We start from the raw sequence: 27,413 nt of genomic DNA, 5'->3' as shown, positions 1-27,413 counted from the left end.
TGCGAGGAAAAGGGAGTGCTATGAATGACAATAATGGCACAAGAGGTATACACACTCAGAGGAGCCTGGGTACCACTCAGTGCGGCCGGGCGGCCGGGCTGAGGCATCCAAGCAGAACTCTGCTCAGAGGGCTTTCCTGCTGGACCGAATATGCGGACCAGGAGAAGATCCCCCTAGGGACGCCTCTTAACCACGCGGGCACCCTGAACACAGAGGACTTGGAGAATCTGTTCCTTGCCAGAGCTCACAGGCCCCTCAGCAGCAGGGACACCAGGAAGTCTGGAGTCCAGAGTGAGCTTCAAAGGTTCAAACATACTAGACGGCAAAGAGGGGCGGAGGGAGCCCAAAATGACCAGGCGACTCCCAGCATCACCAGGGCAAACACAGAGCATTTCTAGTTCATTCATTCAGTCACTCAATAAATATACAACAAAATAATAAATAAATAGAAGTTGTCACTACTTGCACAACGTTGGTTGGCAACATTCTTTTTCATCCGATTTGCTTTCAGATAATTCACCGACAGCTATAAATTTGTGGCAAAGCTGTCACCCGTGATTCGCAGAACCCCGCTCAGAACGACCGAAAACTTACAAGGCCCCAAAACGGTGCTTCCCAGCGAAAGGGTAGGCGTGAGGCTGTCAGAGCGCTCGCGTGAGGCACACGGTGGCCCTCCGCCCACCAAAACCGCGGCTATGCTAAGGCGAAGCTGGTACCCAGCAGGGCGGAACCATCTGCTAGGTCCCCGAGTTTGTGCCCCTGGAGCTCTGATGAGGGGTGCGGCCCAGAGACGTAGGTTTGAACGGCTCTGGGGAAAAATAAAAGTGCATCGAATGGCAGACAGAGCAGACGCTGCTAGCGAGTTTCCGGGAGTCGCACTCAACACGAACGGCAGGTGATGGTGGAAAGAAGAGGCATGGACACAGGCAGACGCACCAGACAGCCACTCGCAGAGGGAGGCTCTGTGAGCCCTAGACAGTGTCGAAGTCAAGGAGGAAGGGTCAGCCGAGGAAATGAGGGAGACGCCCCTTCAGAAGACACAAGGGTTTGGCAGAGCCTGAAAATGGTGAGCCTGCACCTAACAGTTTAGCAGCTCTTGCTTCACATAAAGACTGTTGCAAGCACGAGAGAAACTGGCTGACCGACAGTCAGATGTCCCCTAGAGCTCTGGCCACAGGTGCTGAGCACTGAAGGAGGCCAAGGCCAAGATGCCAAGCCCAGGTCAACTGATGCTCCTCTGGGCCCCCATGACAGCCAAGCTGTGGTTCTCAGCACAGGAACCCTTCCCAGCTTCACCACCTCAAGGAAGTGAGGTCTCTTTTGCAGGAACTCAGGGGCTAGGAGTGTACCTCATTCATTATAGCTCCTTCTTCCTGGTAGGGGTCAGGCCTGTGTCTGTGAATGAATGTTGATTTAAATCCACCAATTATGGTGACTTTGGGCAATGAAATTCCATCTTCTCCCCTACTAACCCAGATATTCTCATTGTCTCTCCGTCTGGTTATCTGAATTCTCATTCAGGAATTTGTGCGTTATTTCATCCAACAATGGTTCCTGTTGTGGACCATTCTGTGGGGTTCAATGTCTGTGCACAAAATAGGTCCCTTTCGTACCTATCTGTACATGAAGGAATGCTTGTGAGGACACATTTCTTTCCTTGAAAGATTTTTTTTTACATCTTTATTGGAGTATAATTGCTTTACAATGGTGTGTTAGTTTCTGCTTTATAACAAAGTGAATCAGTTATACATATACATAAGTCCCCATATCTCTTCCCTCTTGCATCTCCCTCCCTCCCACCCTCCCTATCCCACCCCTCTAGGTGGTCACAAAGCACAGAGCTGATCTCCCTGTGCTATGCGGCTGCTTCCCACTAGCTATCTATTTTACGTTTGGTAGTGTCTATACGTCCATGCCACTCTCTCACTTCGTCCCAGCTTACCCTTCTCCCTCCCCATATCCTCAAGTCCATTCTCTAGTAGGTCTGCAATTTACAAGCAGCTCATGCAGCTCAACATTAAAAAAACAAACAACCCAATCCAAAAATGGGCAGAAGACCTAAAGAGACATTTCTCCAAAGAAGATATACAGATTGCCAACAGACACATGAAAGGATGCTCAACATCATTAATCATTAGAGAAATGCAAATCAAAACTACAATGAGACATCATCTCCCACCGGTCAGAATGGCCATCATCAAAAAATCTACAAACAATAAATGCTGGAGAGGGTGTGGAGAAAAGGGAACCCTCTTGCACTGTTGGTGGGAATGTAAATTGATACAGCCACTATGGAGAACAGTATGGAGGTTCCTTATAAAACTAAAAATAGAACTACCATATGACCCAGCAATCCCACTACTGGACATATACCCTGAGAAAACCATAATTCAAAAAGAGTCATGTACCAAAATGTACATTGCAGCACTATTTACAATAGCCGGGACATGGAAGCAACCAAAGTGTCCATCAACAGATGAATGGATAAAGAAGATGTGGCACATATATACAATGGAATATTACTCAGCCATAAAAAGGAACGAAACTGAGTTATTTGTCGTGAGGTAGATGGACCTAGAGACTGTCATACAGAGAGAAGTAAGTCAGAAAGAGAAAAACAAATGCTGTATGCTAACACATATATATGGAATCTAAAAATAAAAATGGTCATGAAGAACCTAGGGGCAAGATGGGAATAAAGATGCAGTAAATAAAGATTTTTTTTTTTAAATTGAAAGATTTTTGAGAAGACATCAGACAGAAACTCTCTCCTTCTCTGCCACCAAACCCAAGATTTATTTGCATCTGCAACTACCTTCTCCTCCCAACCTCCTCTATCCTCTCACCTGAGGCCACTGCTGGATGCACCGTGTTCTGGATCCCAAATCCTCTCAATTTCCTCACCCCACATCATCACCCTCTCTCTCTTTACAGACTTCTCCCCATTCCTCCAGTCCCAACCAAGGCAGGTCTGCCACATCACAGTCAGGCACTGGGAAAGAGTAAAAGCCCTGACTCATGGGATGGGGAGATCCAGGGGGATGGCTGTGAAAGTCCTGAGTCTCCCTTGCTGGAGACGATATGGAGACCTCTACTCCACCCCCCTTCCTGCCATCCAGTCGCAACAGTAAAAATAAACAAGATCCTCCTAGGAAGATGGCAGCAATCAGTGCCAATCTTAAAGATAAAAAGGATGCAGGGGTGATGGTCCCCACCCTATCTCCATATAATTCACCAGTATGGCCCCCAAACCAGTCAGGCCCTGGAGAGTGACATACTACAGCATAATCAATCAAGTAGTAACCCAACTGCAGCCACTATAGTTCCTTTGGTAGAGGTGGGTTAATGTAGTCTCAGGAACATGGTATGTGGCTAACAGTTCGGTCAATGTTCTGCTTTCCATTGCCACCTAAAGTGTGGATCAGTAAGAGTTCGTAGGCACGTGGAATGGGCAATGCTATACATTTATACTCTGACCCAGGCTGTGTTAACTCTCTCAACCCATATGTCAGAATATGGTCAGAAGAAGTCTAGACCATCTGGTCACGCCTCATAAATCGCATTGATCCACTTCTGTTCATGATCTTCATGCTAAATGGATCAGATGAACAGGGAGGTGCCAGTACAGTGGAGACCTTGGAAAGTTATATGCACTCCAGATAGGAGGTAAATCCTACAAACATTCAGGAGCCTTCCATAACAGTAAAATTTTTAGGGTTTCAGTGGCCAGGGATCTACCAGAAAATCCCATTGAAAACAGAAGACAAATGGTTGCATCTTGCACATCTCATCCCAAAAAAGGAAACATGACTATTGGTAGGTCTCTTTGCATTCTGGATACCAAGGAAGACTGCTTTGGTCCATATTCCAAGTGACCTAAGGTGGCCTGCCATATTAGTTTGGGGCCCAGAGCAGGTCCAGGCTGGGCCAGCAACCCCTGCTGCTCAAGCCTTATGATACACCTGGGATGGGGTGCAGGCTGCCAGACCCTCGCTTCATCCTCACCTGCTGCATGGCCACCTCTGCCTCACATCACACCCACTGCGGAAGGAAAAGGCCTGAGTTCAGTTGATTCTCACAACCCTGCTATGAGGTAGACAAGAGTAACACGCCCATTCTGCATTTGCATAGACGAGGGACGGAGAATGGAAATGAGTTGCTTGAGATTACACACCTGAAAGGTAGGCAAGGTGGCCTCAAGCCTAAATTCATTATTCCCAATAGTCTCCTGTTTCCACCAATCAGTTCTGTCCATTTAAAAAGCATGCTGGGGCCTCCCTGGTGGCGCAGTGGTTGAGAATCTGCCTGCCAATGCAGGGGACGCGGGTTCGAGCCCTGGTCCGGGAAGATCCCACATGCCGCGGAGCAACTAGGCCTGTGAGCCACAACTACTGAGCCTGCGCGTCTGGAGCCTGTGCTCCGCAACAGGAGAGGCCGCGATGGTGAGAGGCCTGCGCACCGCGATGAAGAGTGGCCCCGGCTCGCCGCAACTAGAGAAAGCCCTCGCACGGAAACGAAGACCCAACACAGCCAAAAATAAATAAATAAATAAATAAAAGAACGTGAATTTCTTAAAAAAATAAAAATAAAAATAAAAAGCATGCTGGCATATGGTCACCTTATCTTTGATAAAGGAGGCAAGAATATACAATGGAGAAAAGACAGCCTCTTCAGTAAGTGGTGCTTGGAAAGCTGGACAGCTACATGTAAAAGAACGAAATTAGAACACTCCTTAACATCATACACAAAAATAAACTCAAAATGGATTAAAGACCTAAATGTAAGGCCAGACACTATCAAACTCTTAGAGGAAAACATAGGCAGAACACTCTATGACATATACATCACAGCAAGATCCTTTTTGACCCACCTCCTAGAGAAATGGAAATAAAAACAAACAAATGGGACCTAATGAAACTTAAAAGCTTTTGCACAGCAAAGGAAACCATAAACATGACGAAAAGACAACCCTCATAATGGGAGAAAATATTTGCAAATGAAGCAACTGACAAAGGATTGATCTCCAAAGTTTACAAGCAGCTCATGCAGCTCAATATCAAAAAAAACAAACAACCCAATCCAAAAATGGGCAGAAGACCTAAATAGACATTTCTCCAAAGAAGATACACAGATTGCCAACAAACACATGAAAGGATGCACAACATCACTAGTCATTAGAGAAATGCAAATCAAAACTACAATGAGGTATCACCTCACACAGGTCAGAATGGCCATCATCAAAAAATCTACAAACGATAAATGCTGGAGAGGGTGTGAAGAAAAGAGAACCCTCTTGCACTGTTGCTGGGAACGTAAATTGATACAGCCACTATGGAGAACAGTATGGAGGTTCCTTAAAAAACTAAAAATAGAACTACCATACGACCCAGCAATCCCACTACTGGGCATATACCCTGAGAAAACCATAATTCAAAAAGAGTCATGTACCACAATGTTCATTGCAGCTCTATTCACAATAGCCGGGACATGGAAGCAACCTAAGTGTCCATCAGCAGATGAATGGATAAAGAAGATGTGGCACATATATACAATGGAATATTACTCAGCCATAAAAAGAAACTAAATTGAGTTATTTGTAGTGAGGTGGATGGACCCAGAGTGAAATAAGTCAGAAAGAGAAAAACAAATACCGTATGCTAACACATATATATTGAATCTAAAAAAAATAAAATAAAATAATTGGTCATGAAGAACCGAGGGGCAAGACGGGAATAACGACACAGACCTACTAGAGAATGGACTTGAAGACATGGGGAGTGGGAAGGGTAAGCTGGGACAAAGTGAGAGAGTGGTAGTGTATATATGGACATATATACACTACCAAATGTAAAATAGATAGCTAGTGGGAAGCAGTCGCATAGCATAGGGATATCAGCTCGGTGCTTTGTGACCAGCTAGAGGGGTGGGATAGGGAGGGTGGGAGGGAGGGAGATGCAAGAGGGAAGAGATTTGGGGATATATGTATATGTATAACTGATTCACTTTGTTATAAAGCAGAAACTAACACACCATTGTAAAGCAATTATACTCCAATAAAAGTATTTAAAAAATAATAAAAAATAAAAACAAAATAAAAAGCATGCTGGAGTTGTTATACTATGAGTCGCCACTTAGCTCTCAGAGGGGAATGCTCTCTTTTATGAGACCTACAGCTCACAGACCTGTTCAGAAGACACAAGCCTATGTATATATAAGTATAAATATAAATGTTACTCTTGGGGAAATGAAAATGCACATGTAAGTATATGGAAAATGATGGAGTCTCAGATGATGATTAATATAATAAACACAACATAAAAACAAAAAGTCACTTAGGGACTTCCTTGGTGGTGCAGTGGTTAACAATCTGCCTGCTAATTCAGGGGACACAGGTTCGAGCTCTGGTCCAGGAAGATCCCACATGCCGCGGGGCAACTAAGCCCGTGCACCACAACTACTGAGCCTGTGCTCTAGAGCCCATGAGCCACAACTACTGAGCCCGTGCGCCATAACTACTGAAGCCCACGCATTAGAGCCAGTGCTCCACAACAAGAGAAGCCACCGCGATGAGAAGCCCACGCACCGCAACGTCAAGTAGCCCCTGCTCGCCGCAACTAGAGAAAGCCCGCGCTCAGCGACGAAGACCCAACGCAGCCAAAAATAAATAAATAAATAAAATTAAAAAGTCACTTAAACACAGATGAGAGATATACTGACCTGATTAAGATATGGAATGTCATTCTGGTCAATTCCAACTTGCTGAAATCACAAAAAAAGGGGAAAAAAGAAAACATTACAGCCAGGAGTGTTAACAAAGAAAAGTAAGTGTGAGACCAATTTGTACGCTAAAGAGAAAATACTCCAAGAGCATGAATGCCTTGCTGGGCTGGTTCACACCCTGATCAAGAAAAACATCAGGCTAACGTATACCTTGCACACTTAAGCATAAACTTATATTTGTTCTTAGGATAAAATTAAAAAAGAAAGGACTCACCGGATGTTGAATCTTTGCTGTTTTGGGAAGAGCTAAGCTGCATTTTGGATATCATACAAATGTGTTCTAATTTTTCAAGTAGTCAGAATCAGCTACTGGGGCAAACATGCGGCTCACCTCATATATTTCCTTCTCTCACTGATCACAGACCTGTTCTACCTATTATCCGCTGCCTTAAAAGACTCATGTCATATATCTTTTGGCCTGGTTTTAGAGTTTTTTCTGGTGGGAGGGTAAGCTTGGTATCAGTTATCCTCATGGCCACAAACAGAAATCCTTCTAAGATTGTTTTTGACCACAAACGCATTGGAAGGTACATTTGAAGTACCTAATTCTAGCTTTTAGCTGTACTGTTTACAAAATAGTTTAAACTACCAATGTCTGTGTGTTTGTGTGGCATGGTGGTGGGGTAGAGGTATAGTTATACAGGATACTAAACTAATACAGAAAACAGCACAAAAGCCTCGTATACAAATAGATTTCTGTACCTTTGCAACTTTCAGGAACTGTGCCAATTTGGTCGTTCTTTCAAGGAACCTGATGTAAATACCCAAACTTTCCTTGCATTGGTTCTTCCTCATGTCAAAATACTTGCCTAAAAATAGAAAAATAAATTACAACAAAGGAGCTAATATCGTAGCAATTCCAAGTTTCACTCCATTCTGATGATTCTGTGTTAAGTTGACTCTGGATATGATTTTAACTTGCTGAAAACAATTAGTTTTAATCCAGTTATTTTCTGCTTTAACAAGCAACAACACTGCTCGTATAAGTATAATCAACAGATTTTTATAGAGGAACTACTGCATGCTGAACAGTGGTGCTGGTAATATGTATGGCATGTAATAGTGTACACATATAATTTAGATAGTTTAATTTCTACAACTTCTGGTCTGGAATCTTTTTGATTAACATCAAGCTCTGATGGTCTCTGACGGAAGGGGCTGTGTTTCCTACCTTTATAACTCTACAAATGTATTATACACTTCTTCAGTATGAGAAATATCTCAAATTCTCATCAATGAAGTTTGGAGAACACCTCCTATGAAATGAATCACTCATTAGGGCTAAATGATGACTGAAATTTCCTGAAAAGCCTAAGAAACATACGCTTGTATATGATCAAACCAATTAGTTATATTATAGGCTATATCTTAGGAAAGTCAGAACTGTATTATCTGACCTTGGTGGAGTGGGACTTAGTGTGTAATGTATAAATATGGCAACCCATGTTGATTTCCTGATAAGTTTCCCAGAAATAACAGTTAGCACTTATATACAAACTGAAAACTTCTGTGGCTGATTAGCCAATTATTTTTAACCAAAAAAAGGAATATGATGTCTCATTATTTAAAAATACGTATGACCCTGCAAGGATCTTCTATTTTGAATCTAAAACACATATGAGTCTAAATGTAGAGATAAAAGATTTTTACAAATAAATTATTTTTACCAGTTTATTTTTTTTTAAAGTAATGCCTATTCTTTAGCTTACCTAGCAGATTAAGGATCCCCTCATTATAGGCTGCAAAGAGGCGAAGAAAATCCTTAAAGAGGAGCATGAAAGCAGCATGTATTATACCATTAGTTATTTCGTCAGGATTTGCCTGGAAATTCAATAAAAGAGTAATCAATTACCACCACAATTTTAAAAAATTCCCTCTCCCACCTACAGGTAAACAATGCTGTTTACCAATATTTTTCCAAAGGATTTATAAAGCTCTTACATTAAAATAAAGAAGAGCATCAAACAGAGTTTGAATAACCGCAAGAGTGTTCAGCAGCTCCTCAGTGTTCATCGTTCTCATCACACCATCCGTCCTGTAAGAGAGAAAAAAATTCATAACAGCAATAATAATTGAGTGTGAGAAGCACTGTGACACTGGCATCTTGAAATAAAGCTGTGTTTTTGACAAACTACATATCAGAGCACATATGTATTTCAGTACTTCTTGCTTACAAACCAATGATATTTACCTACCCTCTCTTGGTTTTGGTGATGTCATATGCAATCAGTCTATATGCGAGTGACTTTTCATTCAAGTACCTGCTATATCGTCTGATGAAGGTTGACATAGTATAGCCTAAAAATGAAATATTTTTATTATTTCCAGTTTCACCAATGTTAACCATTTACCATATATGTGAATAAATGCAAAGACTTACCATTTTACATTCACCCATATAACTCAACAACATCTTTGAAGCACAAAGACTAGAATGGCTTATTAATCATCTAGTACAACATTCCTCAAACTTTCTGTTAAAGATTATTTTTTATTTCCTCAAAGTCTTGATATCACCTCATGATGTAGTATTGATGGTGACATTATTGAACAGGGGAAATAACTGAACTTTATTAGTTCCTTTCACATTTCCAAGGAAACTTTTGTAAATTCTTAGCATTTTCCTGACACTCCCTATCCCATTGGTACCATCCCTCCCCCACCCTCCTTCCACTCAACAAATGACCTTGACCCTACTTCATAGACAAAATGGAGAGAGACAGGCCATGATAGAAACTCAGCTCCTCATTGAATTCATTTATTCAATTTATTTTTTCATTCAACAATTGTTCAGTGCTTCCTATGATCCGGGCACTGTCCTAGATGCTGAAGGTTCAGTAGTGAACAAAACAGACAAAAATCCATGCCTTCATAGATCTTACACTCTCAATGGTGATTCATAGACAAACAAAGGAAAAGAAAAACACGAGATGGTTAGTTGCTGAGAAGCGGAAAGAATAAAACTCAGGCAGAGAAAGGAGACTGACCCAGGAAAGCCTCACTGAGTAAAGGCCTGCATATTGTGTTATTCTCAGTAACTACTCAAATATGTGTTGTATGAATGAATTTAGAAATTATTTTCCATCATAAAATGTACACCACATCACATCGTTCATAATTCAGAACGATTTTTTTTTTAACCACGGATGGTTTTCAGAACATTTCCCTCCTTGCCACAGAGAAATATTTCCATCAAAGAATCAGCTTACCTTCTATGACACTTTTATCCAGGAAGTTGTATAAAGTGAACAAAGAGTTTCTAGATGCAAGATGTTGGATGAATCGCTATGAAACAAATGTGCCAAATTCTAAAATTAGTTTCTGTCCACAAAGAGAGTTCCCTCATGATTTTGTCATTGTGAATGCATACTTAACATAATTCTATCATACAGCTTCTATCTATTTCAGGAGCATTGATTAAGGCGAGCACCATCACACCCTGTGCTAGCCAACTGAAGGATATGCAATGCTGCCTAGTCTGTTTATATACCCACTAAATAAACGAGGGGTTAAACATTAAAGCTAATGTGAATACACACTTTTCACCCATGACTTTCTATCTAGTCACTTCTCCCTTTTTGAATTTTGAGGAATTTGAAATACAGTTGACCCTTGAACAACTCGGGGGTTAGGGGCGCCAACCCACCATGCAGTCGAAAATCCACATATAATTTATAGTCAGCTCTCTGTAGATGCTGTACCTCTGTAACCATGATTCCACGTCCACGATTCAACCAACCACAGATAGTGTAGTGCTATAGTATTTACTATGGAAAAAAGCCACATACAAGTGACCCGTGCAGTTCAAACCCATGATGTTCAAGGGTCAACTGTAATTATAGAATTATTTTAATAATTAATGTTAAATTATTTAATAATTTAATTAATAGAAAAATAAAAACAATAATCTGGTACATCTGTGTACCCCACTACCCATCAATGACAACTACTAACTTTTGGACATATCTACTTCAAGTCTATTTTTAAAATAAGAGGAATAAAGTCTTACACGTAAAGTTAAAAGTGCCCTTTGCCCCATCCCCAAGTTCAATTTCCTTCTCCTACCTGGAAGTAACCATTATCATAATTTTAATGTGTTACCTTTACAGCCTATTTTCTTTATAGTTTCATATATATTTGTTCCGTGGACAAATATTAACTGTGAATTTTAAAAATTTATATAAATGATATTGGACTCTACTAGCATTGTTTTTGAGATCTAGCCTTGTTGGTATACATCCTATTAGTATTTCATTGTATAAATACTTCATTTTAGTTATCTGTTGCCCACTGATGGAAATTCAGGTGATTTCCAACTTTTAATTATTATAAACATGCTATGAGAAGTGTATTTGCTGGGTCACTGGGCATTTTCAATTTTATTAAACATGTCTCAAGGCACTCCTCTCCAATCCTTCACCCAGCATCAGATACAGAAGTACACAGAGTTGTTCATAGTATTCCTTTATCATCCTCTTAATATCCATGGAATCTGTTGTGATGTTACTTCTCTCATTCCTGATATGGTAATGTATGGATGGCACCCACAGGGTATGCGAGTTCCCATTTCCTCAGGGTCCCAGCTCTTGATACTGTCACACGTTTTATTTTATTTTATAAATTTATTTATTTTATTTTATTTATTTTTGGCTCTTGGGTCTCCGTTGCTATGCGCAGGCTTTCTCTAGTCGTGGCGAGCGGGGGCTACTCTTTGTTGCGGTGTGCGGGCTTCTCATTGCAGTGGCTTCTCTTTGTTGTGGAGCACGGGCTCTAGGCGCGCGAGCTTCAGCAGTTGTGGTGCATGGGCTCAGCAGTTGTGGCACACGGACTCTAGAGCGCAGGCTCAGTAGTTGTGGCGCACGGGCTTAGTTGCTCCGCGGCATGTGGGATCTTCCCGGACCAGGGCTCGAGCCCGTGTCCCCTGAATTGGCAGGCGGATGCTTAACCACTGCGCCACCAGGGAAGTCCTGTCACACATTTTAAATTGTGCTTATCTGAGTATGTTTTCAGATGGTTATCAGCCACTCTGGTTTCCTTTTCTATGTACTGTCTGTTCATTTCTTTTGTTCATTATTCCAGTGTACTGCTTTTTTCTTACTGATAATGTAGTCCGAATATCAATCTTTTGTCTGTAGTATATGTGCTGCAAACATCTTACTGCAACTTTATGGTGTCTTCCCTACTCAAATGTCATAAGCATATTCTCCTACATTTTCTTCAATTTTAAAATTTAGATTTTTGCATTTATAGATATTTCATTCATGTGGAATTTATTTTTTATATGGAGTAATATAAAGATCTCATTCTATTTTTTTCCATAGGGATGTTATTTGTACCAAAAGGCTTTATTTTAAATTGCATACTTTCCCCCACGTTTTTAGTGCCAGCAAGCTCCCATATAAGTACAGTTCTACTGGGCTTCCCTGGTGGCGCAGGGGTTGAGAATCTGCCTGCTGATGCGGGGGACACGGGTTCGAGCCCTGGTCTGGGAGGATCCCACATGCCGCGGAGCAACTAAGCCCGTGAGCCACAGTTACTGAGCCTGCGCGTCTGGAGCCTGTGCCCCGCAGCAAGAGAGGCCGCGATAGTGAGAGGCCCGCGCACCGCGATGAAGAGTGGCCCCCGCTTGCCACAACTAGAGAAAGCCCTCGCACTGAAACGAAGACCAAACACAGCCATACATAAACAAATAAATAAATAAATAAAAAAAAAAAAAAAAAAAAAAAAGTACAGTTCTACTTCTGATCTATTACACTCCCTTTATATATATATGTTTATTTTTACCAATACCATACTGTGTAATTACTGTTGCTTCTTAATAAGTTTCAAAACGCAATCAATTTCTAAATCTTAATTTTTTTAATGCAGAGCTTACTGAGACAAAAGTTAATTTAAAGTAGGAAATAGGGCTTCCCTGGTGGCGCAGTGGTTGAGAGTCTGCCTGCCGATGCAGGGGACACGGGTTCGAGCCCTGGTCTGGGAGGATCCCACATGCCGTGGAGCAACTAGGCCCATGAGCCACAACTACTGAGCCTGCACTCTACAGCCCGTGCTCCACAACAAGAGAGGCCACAATAGTGAGAGGCCCGCGCACCGTGATGAAGAGTGGCCCCCATTTGCCGCAACGAGAGAAAGCCCTCGCACAGAGACGAGGACCCAACACAGCCAAAAATAAATAAATAAATAAATAAAATAAAGTAGAAAATAATAAGTAATTGAATGTTGTAGAACATTTCAGTTGTTCTGTAAAACACAAAGAGTGTGTGTGGGGAGAGGTCTTGTGGTGATGCTGTAGTAACTCTGCTTTACTTTACCTGGTAAAGTAAAGCAGTTATGCAGCAATACGTTTTTGAGGGTTTTCTCTTTTTTTGGTCTAAATCATCTAAAGAATTGAGAGAAATAGCCACTCTATTATCCACTTTATTATCCAGTGGTTAAAATAATATACTTTAAATACTGATTGCAAAGATATATTCATAAGTAAAAATGGAAAAATTTGTTTTTTAATATCTACCGTTACATACTTCCCCCACTTGTCACTAATGAAAGCAAAAGCAAGAGGTAGGATAAAAACCGATAACCATCTTTAAAATAAAATAGAGAGCATCATTATTCTCCATTTTAAAAAAATGTAGTAAGCCCTTGACAAACTAAGCATATTCAGCAACTGTGTACTGACAGTCCTTTGTAATAAAAGTAAGGAAATGACTACCCTTTGAATAGATGCCATGCTCACCTCATTTCCATGCACCATAAGGTGATGCACAGTAATCAGGGCTTTGAACACCACCACCCAGCTGCTGCTCCTAGTTTTCTCAGAAAGAATATCAGCCAGATGTTCAACACTCCTATTTGTTCCATTTATGTATTGGATTAGATCTAAATTAGAGACAGTGACAAGCATTAAAATATAGACTGAGAAATAACTTTCAAAACCAAAATTGGTAACTTTAACTTAAATACAGATGCAATCAAATCTCAGAGAAGTGACAAAGGGAATAGTCCAAAACATTTTCTTCATTGCGAGTACTACAATTTGTACTGACATGTTACATGATATTTAATGCCCGTCTATCCTATTGTTCTGTATACTTGATGAGGGTTGGGATTGTGTCCATTTTGGTCACCACTGTCTCCCGAAGACCCAGCACAGTAGCTGGCACATAACAAATTATGGTAAATACTTCTTAAATGAATGAATAAGACTCAAGAAGGTAAGTAATATGCCCAAGGTCATACAGGTAATTAAGTGGAAGGGCTGGGATTTGAAATCAGGTTTGTTTGACCCTGAAAACCAAGGTATTAACCATCATGTCATTCTGCCTCTCTCAAGAAAAGTGTCATTCTATGAAGATTCAGTCAGGAGCTTTCCTTGTGGTGTCTCCCAATGTCTGACCCTTTGGTTTGCATCTTTTAATTCCTTATTGCTTCTTCTTCTTGAGTCCACTTCCTCATAGCCTTGTACCTGGTTTATTGCAACAGCTTCTGATTTCCTGCCTCAAGTTTATAACCACTAATCAATTGACTTTATACAGCCCCTCAAAACCTAAGTTTCATTGTTTCATTTTTCCTATTGAAGAATATGCAATGATTCCCTGCTGTTTATCAGCTGAAATATTCTCCTTGCTTCCCAAACCATCTATAAACTATAATTATAAAACAACTTCATCCCTAGCACTTATTCATTACTTAGCATCTTCATATGCATATATGTAGGATAGGTACTGAGAAGGATGCTTAACAAATATGCTAGTGGATTAGCGCAACAGGCTGACCCTGTCAAGTCAGATTCACTTATTCAACAAATGTATGTACTCAGCGTCAATGCCTTATCATGTGCCAGTTGCTGTGCCATGTTTAAGGTTATGAAGAATGAGATTCTCTGCTATTTTTTAAATCTCTAGGTCTGCTTCATTCCTCTTCCTGTGAAGTTTCCTCTGCAAGTCTTTTATTTCTGCTTTTGCACGATTTCAGCCTTTGGCCTGAATCTTTCAGGTACTGATTCAAGTGCCCCTGTTTGCTTCCATGCATCATTCACATCGATAATTATTGCTCATCCTTCAGGTCTTGAGAAGTCAATTCTGGCACATGTTACATCCCAATCCAGGGCTAGATTCCATACATCGCCCCAGAATCAAATATGGGGCCTGTTGAGAATAATGCTCAGGAAGCTTTAAATATACATATAAAGGAAATTAATCTACTTAACTTGGTGAACTGTTAGTTGCTGTAATACATGCCCATTATCATGATGATAAGAAGATAAAACTTTAGAAGACAAATGCATATTAAGTCAATGAAAGCCAAATACGAAAATCAAGAGGTGATCAAAAGGTTGAGTCGGCTACGAAGGTTTCAAAGGCAGTAGGATTTATGTATATTGCCAACAGCACAGATTGCGAAGTCACTGTGTGCTGGGGCGTCTTCGGGCAACAGCCAACGTTAAGAACGAGACCCTTCTCAGAAGCCTGGGTTGTTATTCCACTGCCTGTTATGTCCTAAGGTACATGAGGAACTCGTAAAGAGTTAGATGTTTGGAGTTAAAGAGGCCAGTGGTTGTGTTCCAGGCTCAATCAAAGCCCCCCTCCCCCCCCCCCACGAAGTGCACGGCGCGGGGCGTGGTGGGGAAGGGGCTGGGAGGCCGCGCGCGCCGCCGCCATTAGAGGCACGGAGATGGCGCCCTAGCAGGGCCTACTCACCCGCCAGGTGTTTCGGCCCGGGCTCGGAGGGCTCATCGGTGGTCGCTCTGAGGGCAGCCTTGGATGCGGACGACCCCATGCGGGCGTCGCCAGCCGCCAGCTATGAGGGTAATGGCTGCAAAGGCTGGTCCCTCCTCTTCTGGACCAGCGGACTGATCCGGGAGCCGCACCGCGGACGACGAAAGGGGCGCCTGAAGTAAGGGAGGAAAGGCCTGGCCCCGCAGGTGGCGTTCACCAGGCGACTCTGTCCCCGGGCCACCTGACACGGGCCTGCATATTTATGAGGTGAGACGTGATGTCGCAAGGCGCTGGGGCCGGAGAAGCGGGTTCAGGGGACAGGATCCCACGTGGGACGGAGCATCTGGGGGGCGGGGCGCTAATGCAGACCCTTGGCGTGGTAGACGCTCAGTAAGAAAATAACCACTATTGAATGAATATCATGAGAAAGAGGGACATGTTGGGGACTCCAGGTGAAAGATCTCGAGATCTTCAGGTCTTGGGAAGTCAAGCAGTCCTGTGATAGTGCTTTGGAAATCCTTGACGTGGCCTCGTTAGGGAGGCTTCGGTCACGTGTGATGGGAACTGTATCCTGCCCGAGTCCATGTCCTGCAACCCTTCACCCAGCATCACATACCGAAGTCCATAGACTTGTTCATACTATTCCTTTTATCCCTGGAATCTGTAGTGACGTTACTTCTCTCTTTCCTGGTACTGTTAATGTATGTCTTCTCTCTCTCTCTCTCTCTCTTTTATTTCTTGGTATATCTGGCTAGCCAGTTATCAATTTTATTGATCCTCTCAAAGAACCACCTTTTGCTTTCACTGATTTTCTCTATATTCTCTTCTCTATGTCATTGATTTCTGCTCGTATCTATATTATTCCATTGCTTCTACTTGCTTGCAGTTTATTTTGCTCTTCACTTTCTGGTTTCTTAAGGACATTAGCTTAACTTATTTAAGATTCTTCTTTTATAATATAGGACTTTAGGGTTAAGTACTGCTTTTGTTGTTGTCAAAGAACATGTTTCTTATTATTTAAATCTTTTAAATTTTGTTGAGATTTATTTTATAGAACAGAATATATGCTCTAAAAGGTAAATCTTCTGTGCACCCTTGAAAACTGCATATTTTTCTACTGCTGGATGCAGTGTTCCATTACATGTGTATTACAGTTATTGATATTGTATCACCACTGACTGAGACTCTGTTCATTTGCATTTTTAACAGCCTTTTTCCCCCCTGCACTTTACGTTGCAGACTTTCTTTTGCTATGTCATCAAGTTCACTGATCTTTTCTTTCTTTCTTTTTTTTTAAACATCTTTATTGGAGTATAATTGCTTTACAATGGTGTGTTAGTTTCTGCTTTATAACAAAGTGAATCAGTTATACATATACATATGTTCCCATATCCCCTCCCTCTTGCATCTCCCTCCCTCCCACCCTCCCTATCCCACCCCTCTAAGTGGTCACAAAGCACCAAGCTGGTCTCCCTGTGCTATGCGGCTGCTTCCCACTAGCTATCTATTTTACATTTGGTAGTGTCTATATGTCCATGCCACTCTCTCACTTCGTCCCAGCTTACCGTTCCCCCTCCCCGTGTCCTCAAGTCCATTCTCTAGTAGGTCTGTGTCTTGATTCCCGTCTTGCCAATAGGTTCTCCATGGTCTTTTTTTCCCCTTAGATTCCATATATATGTGTTAGCATACTGTATTTGTTTTTCTCTTTCTGACTTACTTCACTCTGTATGACAGACTCTAACTCCATCCACCTCACTACAAATAACCCAATTTCAATTCTTTTTATGGCTGAGTAATATTCCATTGTATATATGTGCCACATCTTCTTTATCCATTCATCCAATGATGGACACTTAGGTTGCTTCCATGACCTGGCTATTGTAAATAGTGCTTCAGTGAACATTTTGGTACATGACTCTTTTTGAATTATGGTTTTCTCAGGGTATATGCCCAAGTAGTGGGATTGCTGGGTCGTATGGTAGTTCTATTTTTAGTTTTTTTCTTTTGCAGAGTATCTTCTCTTAATCCCATTTAGGACAGTTTGCATTTCCAGTAAGGTATTTTTCATCTCTAGAATTTCCATTTGACTCTTTTTATCTTTCAATGCTCTCTTCATTATGTCCACATTTTCCTTTAAACCCTTGAGGATATCATAACTATCAAGGATATATGCTTATCAACCATTTCCTTCTAGCTCTGTTTCTATTGACTTATTTTTCTCTTTGGTATCAGTAACATTTTTCTGCTTCTTCCTGTGTCATTTTGTATAGATGTCAAATATTAATTTTAATTCACTGAGTGCTGTATTTTTATGTATTACTTTAAAGAACGTTGAAGTTGGTTTAGAAAGGCACATACATTACTTTGATATCACTTCTATCCTTTCAGAGCATGTTTTCTCAAGTAGCTGTGTTGGTATTTAATTCACATATCATACCATTCACCCATTTAGTCTACAAGTTGGTAGTTTTTAGTATATTCAGAGTTGTATGACCAGCACCAAGATCAATTTACAACATTTTCACCACCTTAAAAAGAAACCCCACACTCGTTAGCCATCACTCCTCATTTCCACCTAAACCCCCCATCCCTAGTCAATCACTATTCTACTTTATGTCTCTGAAGATTTTCCTATTCTTATCATTTCATATAAAAGGACTCAGTCAATATGTGGACCTTTGGGACTGGGCTCTTTCACTTAGCATAATATATGCCAGCTTCATTCATGTTGTAGCATGAATCAGTACTTCATTTCTTTTTATGGCCAAATAATATTCCATTGTATGGATATACTACAGTTTATTCGTTCATTCATGAACACTTGGGCTGTTTCCCTTTTTGAACTATTGTGAATACTGCTTCACATGCAAGTATTTCTTTCAATACCTGTTTTCACTTCTTTTAGGTATATACCTAAGCATGGAATTGCATGTTCATATGGAAATTCTGTGTTGAACTTTGTAAGGAACTGCTAAACTATTTTCCATAGTGGCTGAACCATTTTACAACCCCACCAGCAGTGTATGAGGGTACCAATTTCTCCACATCCTTGCCAATATTTGTTTTCCATTTGTTCAATTATAGCCATCTGAGTGGGTTGGAAGTGGTATCTCTTTGTGGTTTTCATTTACATTTCCCTGATGACTAATGACTTAGAAGATTTTTTTCATGTGCTTATTGGCAATTTGTGTATCTACTTTGGAGAAATGTCTATTCTGATCCTTTGCTAATCTTTTAATTGAGTTTATCTTTTTCTTCAGCTTTACTGAGGTATGATTAACAAATAAAAATTGTATATATTTAGGTTGTACAACATGATGTGTTTTTTTTAAAGACACATTTTTATTTATTATTATTATTTTAAAATTTTATTTATTTTTGGCTGCGTTGGGTCTTCGTTGCTGCACGTGGGCTTTCTCTAGTTGTGGCGAGCGGGGGCTACTCTTCGTCGCGGTGGCTTCTCTTATTGCGGAGCACAGGCTTTAGGCATGTGGGCTTCAGTAGTTGCGGTATGCGGACTCAGTAGTTGCAGCGAGCGGGCTCTAGGGCACTTGGGCTTCAGTAGTGGTGGCACACGGGCTTAGTTGCTCCGCGGCATGTGGGATCTTCCTGGACCAGGGCTCGAGCCCGTGTCCCCTGCATTAGCAGGTGGATTCTTAACCACTGCGCCACCAGGGAAGTCCCAACATGATGTTTTCTTTTAAGGTGTACAAGATGAGGATTTAATATATGTATACATTGTGAAATGATCACCACAGTCAACACATCCATCACCTCCATACTTAAAATATTTTCTGTGGTTAGAACACTTGAGATCTATTATTTTAGCAAACTTCAAGTATACAGTATTATTAATTGTGGTCACCATGCTGTATATTAGATCACTAGAACTCATTCATCTTTTTTTTAAATGAATTCATCTTATAACTGAAAATATGTACCCTTTGACCAACTTCTCCCCATTTCCCCCACCCCATAGCCCCCGGCAAACATCATTCTACTTTCTGGTTAAATAAGTTCAACATTTTCAGATTTCACATATAAGTGAGATCATACATTATTTGTCCTTCTGTGCTTGGCTTATTTCACTTAGTTAGCATAATATCCTCGAGGTATATCCATGTTGTCACAAATGGCAGAATTTCCTGCTTTTTAATGGCTGCATTTTATATATATATAAAATATATTTTATATATATACATACACATTTTCTTTATTCATCTGTCAATGGAATTTAGATTGTTTCCATATCTTGACTGTTGTGAATATTGCTGCAATAAACATGGGAATGCATATATCTTTGAGATCCTGACTTCATTTCTACGGATATATACCCAAAAGTTGGATTGCTGGATCATATGGTAGTTCTATTTTTAATTTTTTGAAGAAACTTCATACGTTTTTACATAATGGCTGTACCAGTTTATATTCCCATCAACACTGCACAAGGGTGCCCTTTTGTCCACATCCTTACCAACACTTGTTGTTGTCTTTTTGATAATAGCCATCCTGACAGGTGTGAGGTGATAATCTTATTGTGGTTTTGATTTGCATTTCCTTGATGATTCGCAATGTTGAGCATCTCTTTATGTGCCTGTAGGTCATATGTATATCTTCTTTGGAAAAATGTTTATTCAGGTCTCAGGCCTATTCTTAAATTAGATTGTTTGTGGGGTTTTTTGCTATTGTTGTATAAGTTCCTTATATATTTGGGGTACTAACCTCTTAGCAGATATATGGTTTACAAATAACTTCTCACATTCTGTGGGTTGACTTTTCATTTTGTTGATGATTTCCATTGCTGTATAGCTTTTTAGTTTGATGTAGTCCCACTTGTTTATTTTTGCTATTGTTGCTTTTACTTTTGGTGTCAAATCTAAAAAGTCATTGCCCAGATGGATGTCAAGGAGCATCCACCTAGGTTTAATTCTAGGAGTTTTATGCTTTCAGGTTTTACATTTAAGTATTTAATTCATTTGAGTTAATTTTTCTGTATGGTGTAAGACAGTGGTCCAGTTTCATTCATTTGCATGTAGATATCTAGTTTTCTCAACACCACCTGTGGAAAAGACTATCCTTTCCCCATTGTGCATTCCTGGCTCCCTTGTCAAATATTAGTTGACTGTGTATGTGTGGGTTTATTCCTGTACCCTATTCTACTCCATTGGTCTGTGTGTCTGTTTTTATGCCAGTGCCATAGTGTTTTGATTACTGTAGTTTTGTAATATCATTTGAAATCAGGAAGCCCCCAGCTTTGTTCTTGCTCAGGATTACTTTGGCCATTTGGGGTCTTTTGTGGTTCCATATGATTTTTGGGATTGTTTTCTATTTCTGTGAAAAATGCCATTGGAATTTTGATGGGGATTGAATTAAATCTGTACATCACTTTAGGTATTATGATCATTTTAACAACATTCATTCTTCCAATCCATGAACACAGGATATGATATAATTCTTTTTTTTTTTTTTGGCCGCACAACTTGGCTTGCAGGATCTTAGTTCCCCCATCAGGAATCGAACCCGGGCCCTTGGCAGTGAAAGTGCAGAGTCCTGTCCACTGGACCGCCAAGGAATTCCTCATGAATACAGGATATGTTTCCAATTATTTGTGTCTTCTTCAAATTCTTTCATCAATATCTTATAGCTTTCAGTGTACAAGATCTTTCATCTCCTTGGCTAAATTTATTCCTAAGTATTTTTTTGATGCTATTGTATATGTGAATGTTTTCTTAATTTCTTTTTCAGATAGTTCATTAGTATATAGAAATACAGCTGAGATAGGCTCAAGATGGCGGAGTAGAAGGACATGCTCTCACTCCCTCTTTTTTTTTTTTTTTTAGGGTGATTTATATGTTTGTATTTCTTTTTAACATCTTTATTGGAATGTGAAGTGCTTTACAATGGTGTGTTAGTTTCTGCTTTATAACAAAGTGAATCAGTTATACATATACATATGTTCCCATATCTCTTCCCTCTTGCGTCTCCCTCCCTCCCACCCTCCCTATCCCACCCCTCTAGGTGGTCACAAACCACCGAGCTGATCTCCCTGTGCTATGCGGCTGCTTCCCACTAGCTATCTATTTTACGTTTGGTAGTGTATATATGTCCATGCCACTCTCTCACTTTGTCCCAGCTTACCCTTCTCCCTCCCCATATCCTCAAGTCCATTCTCTAGTAGGTCTGTGTCTTTATTCCCGTCTTACCCCTAGGTTCTTCATGACCTTTTTTTTTTTTTTTCTTAGATTCCATATATATGTGTTAGCATATGGTATTTGTTTTTCTCTTTCTGACTTACTTCACTCTGTATGACAGACTCTAACTCCAATCACCTCACTACAAATAACTCAATTTCATTTCTTTTTATGACTGAGTAATATTCCATTGTATATATGTGCCACATCTTCTTTATCCATTCATCTGTTGATGGACACTTCGGTTGCTGCCATGTCCCAGCTATTGTAAATAGAGCTGCAATGAACATTTTGGTACATGACTCTTTTTGAATTATGGTTTTCTCAGGGTATATGCCCAGTAGTGGGATTGCTGGGTCGTATGGTAGTTCTATTTTTAGTTTTTTAAGGAACCTCCATACTGTTCTCCATAGTGGCTGTATCAATTTACATTCCCACCAACAGTGTATGAGGCTTCCCTTTTCTCCACACCCTCTCCAGCATTTATTGTTTGTAGATTTTTTGATGATGGCCATTCTGACCGGTGGGAGATGATACTGCATTGTAGTTTTCATTTGCATTTCTCTAGTGATTAATGGTGTTGAGCATTCTTTCATGTATTTGTTGGCAATCTGTATATCTTCTTTGGAGAAATGTCTATTTAGGTCTTCTGCCCATTTTTGGATTGGGTTGTTTGTTTTTTGTTATTAAGCTACATGAGCTGCTTGTAAATTTTGGAGATTAATCCTTTGTCAGTTGCTTCATTTGCAAATATTTTCTCCCATTCTGAGGGTTGTCTTTTGGTCTTGTTTATGGTTTCCTTTGCTGTGAGAAAGCTTTTAAGTTTCATTAGGTCCCATTTGTTTATTTTTGTTTTTATTTCCATTTCTCTAGGAGGTGGGTCAAAAAGGATCTTGTTGTGATTTATGTCATAGAGTGTTCTGCCTAGGTTTTCCTCTAAGAGTTTGAGAGTGTCTGGCCTTACATTTAGGTCTTTAATCCATTTTGAGTTTATTTTTGTTTATGGTGTTAGGGAGTGTTCTAATTTCATACTTTTACATGTACCTGTCCAGTTTTCCCAGCACCACTTATTGAAGAGGCTGTCTTTTCTCCACTGTATGTTCTTGTCTCCTTTATCAAAGATAAGGTGACCATATGTGCGTGGGTTTATCTCTGGGCTTTCTGTCCTGTTCCATTGATCTATATTTCTGTTTTTGTGCCAGTACCATACTGTCTTGATTACTGTAGCTTTGTAGTATAGTCTGAAGTCAGGGAGCCTGATTCCTCCAGCTCCATTTTTCGTTCTCAAGATTGCCTTGGCTATTCGGGGTCTTTTGTGTTTCCATACAAATTGTGAAATTTCTTGTTCTAGTTCTGTAAAAAATGCCAGTGGTAGTTTGATAGGGATTGCATTGAATCTGTAGATTGCTGTGGGTAGTAGAGTCATTTTCACAATGTTGATTCTTCCAATCCAAGAACATGGTATTTCTCTTCATCTGTTTGTATCATCTTTAATTTCTTTCATCAGTGTCTTATAGTTTTCTGCATACAGGTCTTTTGTCTCCTTAGGTAGGTTTATTCCTAGATATTTTATTCTTTTTGTTGCAATGGTAAATGGGAGTGTTTTCTTAATTTCACTTTCAGATTTTTCATCATTAGTGTATAGGAATGCCAGAGATTTCTGTGCATTGATTTTGTATCCTGCTACTTTACCAAATTCATTGATTAGCTCTAGTAGTTTTCTGGTGGCATCTTTAGGATTCTCTATGTATAGTATCATGTCAGCTGCAAACAGTGACAGTTTTACTTCTTCTTTTCCAATTTGTATTCCTTTCTTTTCCTTCCCTGATTGCTGTGGCTAGGACTTCCAAAACAATGTTGAATAGTGGTGAGAGTGGACATCCTTGTCTCGTTCCTGATCTTAGAGGAAATGCTTTCAGTTTTTCACCATTGAGAATGATGTTTGCTTTGGGTTTGTCGTATATGGCCTTTATTATGTTGAGGTAGGTTCCCTCTATGCCCACTTTCTGGAGAGTTTTTATCATAAATGGGTGTTGAATTTTGTCAAAAGCTTTTTCTGCATCTATCGAGATGATCATATGGTTTTTATTCTTCAATTTGTTAATATGGTGTATCACATTGATTTGCGTATATTGAAGAATCCCTGCATCCCTGGGATAAATCCCACTTGATCATGGTGTATGATCCTTTTAATGTGTTGTTGGATTCTGTTTGCTAGATTCTGTTTGGAGAGATTTCCCTTTCTCTTCTGTGTTCGCACAGCTCCTGGGGTTCAGCTTTGGATTTGGCCCCGCCTCTGCGTGTAGGTCGCCTGAGGGCGTCTGTTCTTCGCTCAGACAGGACGGGGTTAAAGGAGCAGCTGATTCGGGGGCTCTGGCTCACTCAGGCCGGGGGGAGGGAGGGGTTCAGATGTGGGGCGAGCCTGTGGCGGCAGAGGCCAGCGTGACGTTGCACCAGCCTGAGGCGCGCCATGTGTTCTCCCAGGGAAGTTGTCCCTGGATCACGGGACCCTGGCCGTGGCAGGCTGCACAGGCTCCCGGGAGGGGCGGTGTGGAGAGTGCCCTGTGCTCGCACACAGGCTTCTTGGTGGCAGCAGCAGCCGCCTTAGCATCTCGTGCCTGTCTCTGGGGTCCGCGCTGATAGCCGCGGCTCGCACCCATCTCTGGAGCTCCTTTAAGCGGCGCTCTGAATCCCCTCTCTTCGCGCACCCCGAAACAATGGTCTCTTGTCTCTTCGGCAGCTCCAGACTTTTCCCGGACTCCCTCCCTGCTAGCCGTGGCGCACTAGCCCCCTTCAGGCTGTGTTCACGCCGCCAACCCCAGTCCTGTCCCTGGGATCCGACCTCCGAAGCCCGAACCTCAGCTCCCAGCCCCGCCCGCCCCGGTGGGTGAGCAGACAAGCCTCTCGGGGTGGTGAGTGCTGCTCGGCACCGATCCTCCGTGCGGGAATCTCTCTGCTTTGCCCTCCGCACCCCTGTGGCTGCGCTCTCCTCCGTGGCTCCGAAGCTTCCCCCCTCCGCCACCCGCAGTCTCCGCCCGCGAAGGGCCTTCCTAGTGTGTGGACACCTTTCCTCCTTCACACCTCCCTCCCACTGGTGCAAGTCCCATCCCTATTCTTTTGTCTCTGTTTTTTCTTTTTTCTTTTGCCCTACCCAGGTACGTGGGGAGTTTCTTGCCTTTTGGGAGGTCTGAGTTCTTCTGCCAGCGTTCAGTAGATGTTCTGCAGGGGCTGTTCCACATGTAGGTGTATTTCTGATGTATTTGTGGGGAGGAAGGTGATCTCTACGTCTTACTCTTCCGCCATCTTGAAGCTCCTCCCCTTTTCATGTTTATAAGTCATTTCTCTGACACTGACAAACCTAGCTTCCACTTTCCTCAACACATTTACTTATTTGCTCCATCAGTTGACTTACTTGTTTAATGTACCTGATTGCTGGCTGCACAACACAGCTTTCACTAGATGTCCCCCACCAAGGCCCTCATGCAGTAATCCCAGCCCTGCTTCCTCAGCCACCAGGTACTTTGACACTTCCATGTACCTGCCTCCTCTCCCCACATTCCTATTTTACAGATTACAACTCGAATTATCAGGTTAGAAAAAGAATTTCAAATTGCCGTAACTCTGTCAATGTAAATAGCTTAGAAGGGACATGTGCAGAAGGTTGGCCTGTAAAAATATTCAAATCATTTTATTCCCCTCAGATTTTATCACTCTTTTCTTATTTCACAAAATATGTACCATACCTCCTAGTTCCTTATTTAATACTTAACAACTTTTTATTTTGCAATAATTATAGATTAACAGGAAGTTGCAAAAATAGTACAGGGAGTCCCATGTGCCCTTCACCCAGTTTCCTCCAGTGGTAAGATCTTACACATAACTATAGTACATCTTCAAAACCAACATATTGACAATGGTAGAATACTGCTAACTAGATTATAGACCTTATTTGGTTTCACCAAATTTTACATGCATTCATTTGTGGGTGTGTGTAGGTCTATGTAGTTTTAGCACAGATATAGATTCATTTAATCAACACCACAATCAAGATACAGAACTGTTCCATCAGCACAAAGGAATTCCTTGTGTTATCCCTTTATAGTCACCCATATCCCATACCCCCTCCAGTCCCTATCCCTGTCAGCCATTAATCTGTTCTTCACTTCTATAATTTTGTCATTTCAAGATTTTATACAAATGCAGTCATACAGTATGTGAGTTTTTAAGACTGGCTGTTTTTCATTCATCATTATACCCTTGAGGTCCATCCAAGTCATGTGTATCAAGTCTGTTCCTTTTCATTGCAGAGTAGTATTGCATGGTGTGGATGGTTGGTTTAACCACACACTCAACTGCAGGTCATACAGGTTGTTTCCAGTTTGGGGCTATTACAAATGAAACTGCCAAGAATGTCTGTATAGAAGTTTCTGTGCCAAAATAGGTTTCATTTCTTTGGGATAAATGTCCAGGACAACAATTGCTGGGTAATAAAGTACATGTATGTTTAACTTTATTAGAAATTTTCAAACTCTTTTTTTCAGAGTGGCTTACCATTTTACATTCTGTTCAGCAATGTATGAGAGATCCAGTTTGTATGCTCAATAGCATCTGGTATTTTCACTGTTTTTTCTTTAGCCATTCTGATAAGTATGTAGTCATAATTCATTGTGGTTTTAATTTGCATTCCCTGATGACTAATGAAGTTCAACATCTTTTCCTGTGCTTGCTTGCCTTCGATACACCCTCTTTAGTGCTGTGTCTATTCACGTCTTCTGCTCATTTTCTAATTGGATTGTTTGTTTATTCTTGACTTTATTCTAGATAAATGGTTTGCAAGTAATTTCTCTCAATAATTTCCTCCTCTTAAATTTTTGGCAGAGCAAAAGTTTTTCATTTTGATGAAGTCCAATATACAGTATCAACTTTTTCCTTTTACGATTGTGCTTTGGGGATGAAGGCCAAGAAGAACCTGTTGCCTAGCCCACGATCCTAAAGATCTTTCTATGATTATTTTTCCTGAAAGTTTTACATCTTACATCTAAGTTCATGATACATTTTCAATTAATTTTTGTATAATGTATGCAGTTTAGGTCAAAGTTCATTTTCTTTGCCAACTGCACCAGCATCATTTGTTGAAAAGACTATCCTTCCTCCATTGAATTGCTTTTTTACCTTTGTCAAAATCAGTTGGGCATATACCACACTGTCTTGATTACTGTAGGTTTATAGTAAGTCTTGAAGTCAGGTAATGTGAGTCTTCCAAATTTTTCTTCTTCAAAATTCATTTGGCTTAATTAATTTTACACCTGGATATTTTCATCCTTCCTACAAGGAAAGAAAAGAATAGAGAAGAACTGTGGCTGTGGGAGATTAGGGAAAATACAACAGTTACACTACATATGCCCTAGGGGAGTTCATGAAGATTTCTGGGTTCCACTCCCAGAGCTCAAGTTTGACCTCCAAATGATTATGGTGCATGTAGTTCTGGACTGTACTTTGAAATTTGATAAACAATAATTTAGGGAGAAACAAGAAGAAAAAACAAAACCAAAACCAACACTTTGTCACTGTTGTTGGGATGGGGGCTTTCTTTGTTTTCTTTCTTTCTAACTCCTCCAATTCCCACTTTAATTTCTGAACTGCAGTAGGCTTAGCTCTTTTCTGAAGACACACTTAGCATTTGTGGTTACACATGGTAAGAAGCTTACAACAGAACTTTTTAAAG

The 27,413-nt window shown here is 40.8% G+C and overlaps 2 protein-coding genes across 4 annotated transcripts in view; both read right to left on the bottom strand.

Moving 5' to 3' along the window:
• Window positions 1-693: 693 nt before the first annotated feature.
• Window positions 694-15,558, bottom strand: LOC132357233 (phosphatidylinositol-binding clathrin assembly protein-like). Its single transcript, XM_059910507.1, has 10 exons — window positions 15,480-15,558; window positions 13,517-13,659; window positions 9,990-10,065; window positions 8,976-9,078; window positions 8,722-8,815; window positions 8,490-8,601; window positions 7,483-7,589; window positions 6,718-6,759; window positions 2,847-2,992; window positions 694-808 (listed from the first exon to the last, which is right to left on the bottom strand). Exons 1-10 carry the CDS (start codon window positions 15,556-15,558, stop codon window positions 694-696), a joined length of 1,017 nt encoding a protein of 338 aa, XP_059766490.1.
• Window positions 15,559-25,438: 9,880 nt separating this feature from the next.
• BRCC3 (BRCA1/BRCA2-containing complex subunit 3) overlaps window positions 25,439-27,413 on the bottom strand; it is a 70,113-nt gene continuing 68,138 nt past the window's right edge. For all 3 annotated transcript variants that reach the window (XM_059910010.1, XM_059910012.1, XM_059910011.1), the window contains one exon: window positions 25,439-27,013. The gene's annotated coding sequence lies outside the window, so the exon portion shown is untranslated. The remainder of the gene's footprint in view (window positions 27,014-27,413) is intronic.

The sequence above is a fragment of the Balaenoptera ricei genome, chromosome X (genome assembly GCF_028023285.1).
Source record: "Balaenoptera ricei isolate mBalRic1 chromosome X, mBalRic1.hap2, whole genome shotgun sequence".
Lineage (NCBI taxonomy): Eukaryota > Metazoa > Chordata > Mammalia > Artiodactyla > Balaenopteridae > Balaenoptera > Balaenoptera ricei.
This window is presented reverse-complemented; position numbering and strand designations above follow the sequence as displayed.

Coding starts and splice junctions, on each gene's coding strand:
- LOC132357233 (XM_059910507.1), bottom strand. CDS start 15,558: ATGGGGTCGTCCGCATCCAAGGCTGCCCTCAGAGCGACCACCGATGAG. Junction 13,660..15,479: donor CGGGCCGAAACACCTGGCGG/GTGAGTAGGCCC, acceptor TCTCTAATTTAG/ATCTAATCCAATACATAAAT. Junction 8,816..8,975: donor ATCACCAAAACCAAGAGAGG/GTAGGTAAATAT, acceptor TCTCTCTTACAG/GACGGATGGTGTGATGAGAA.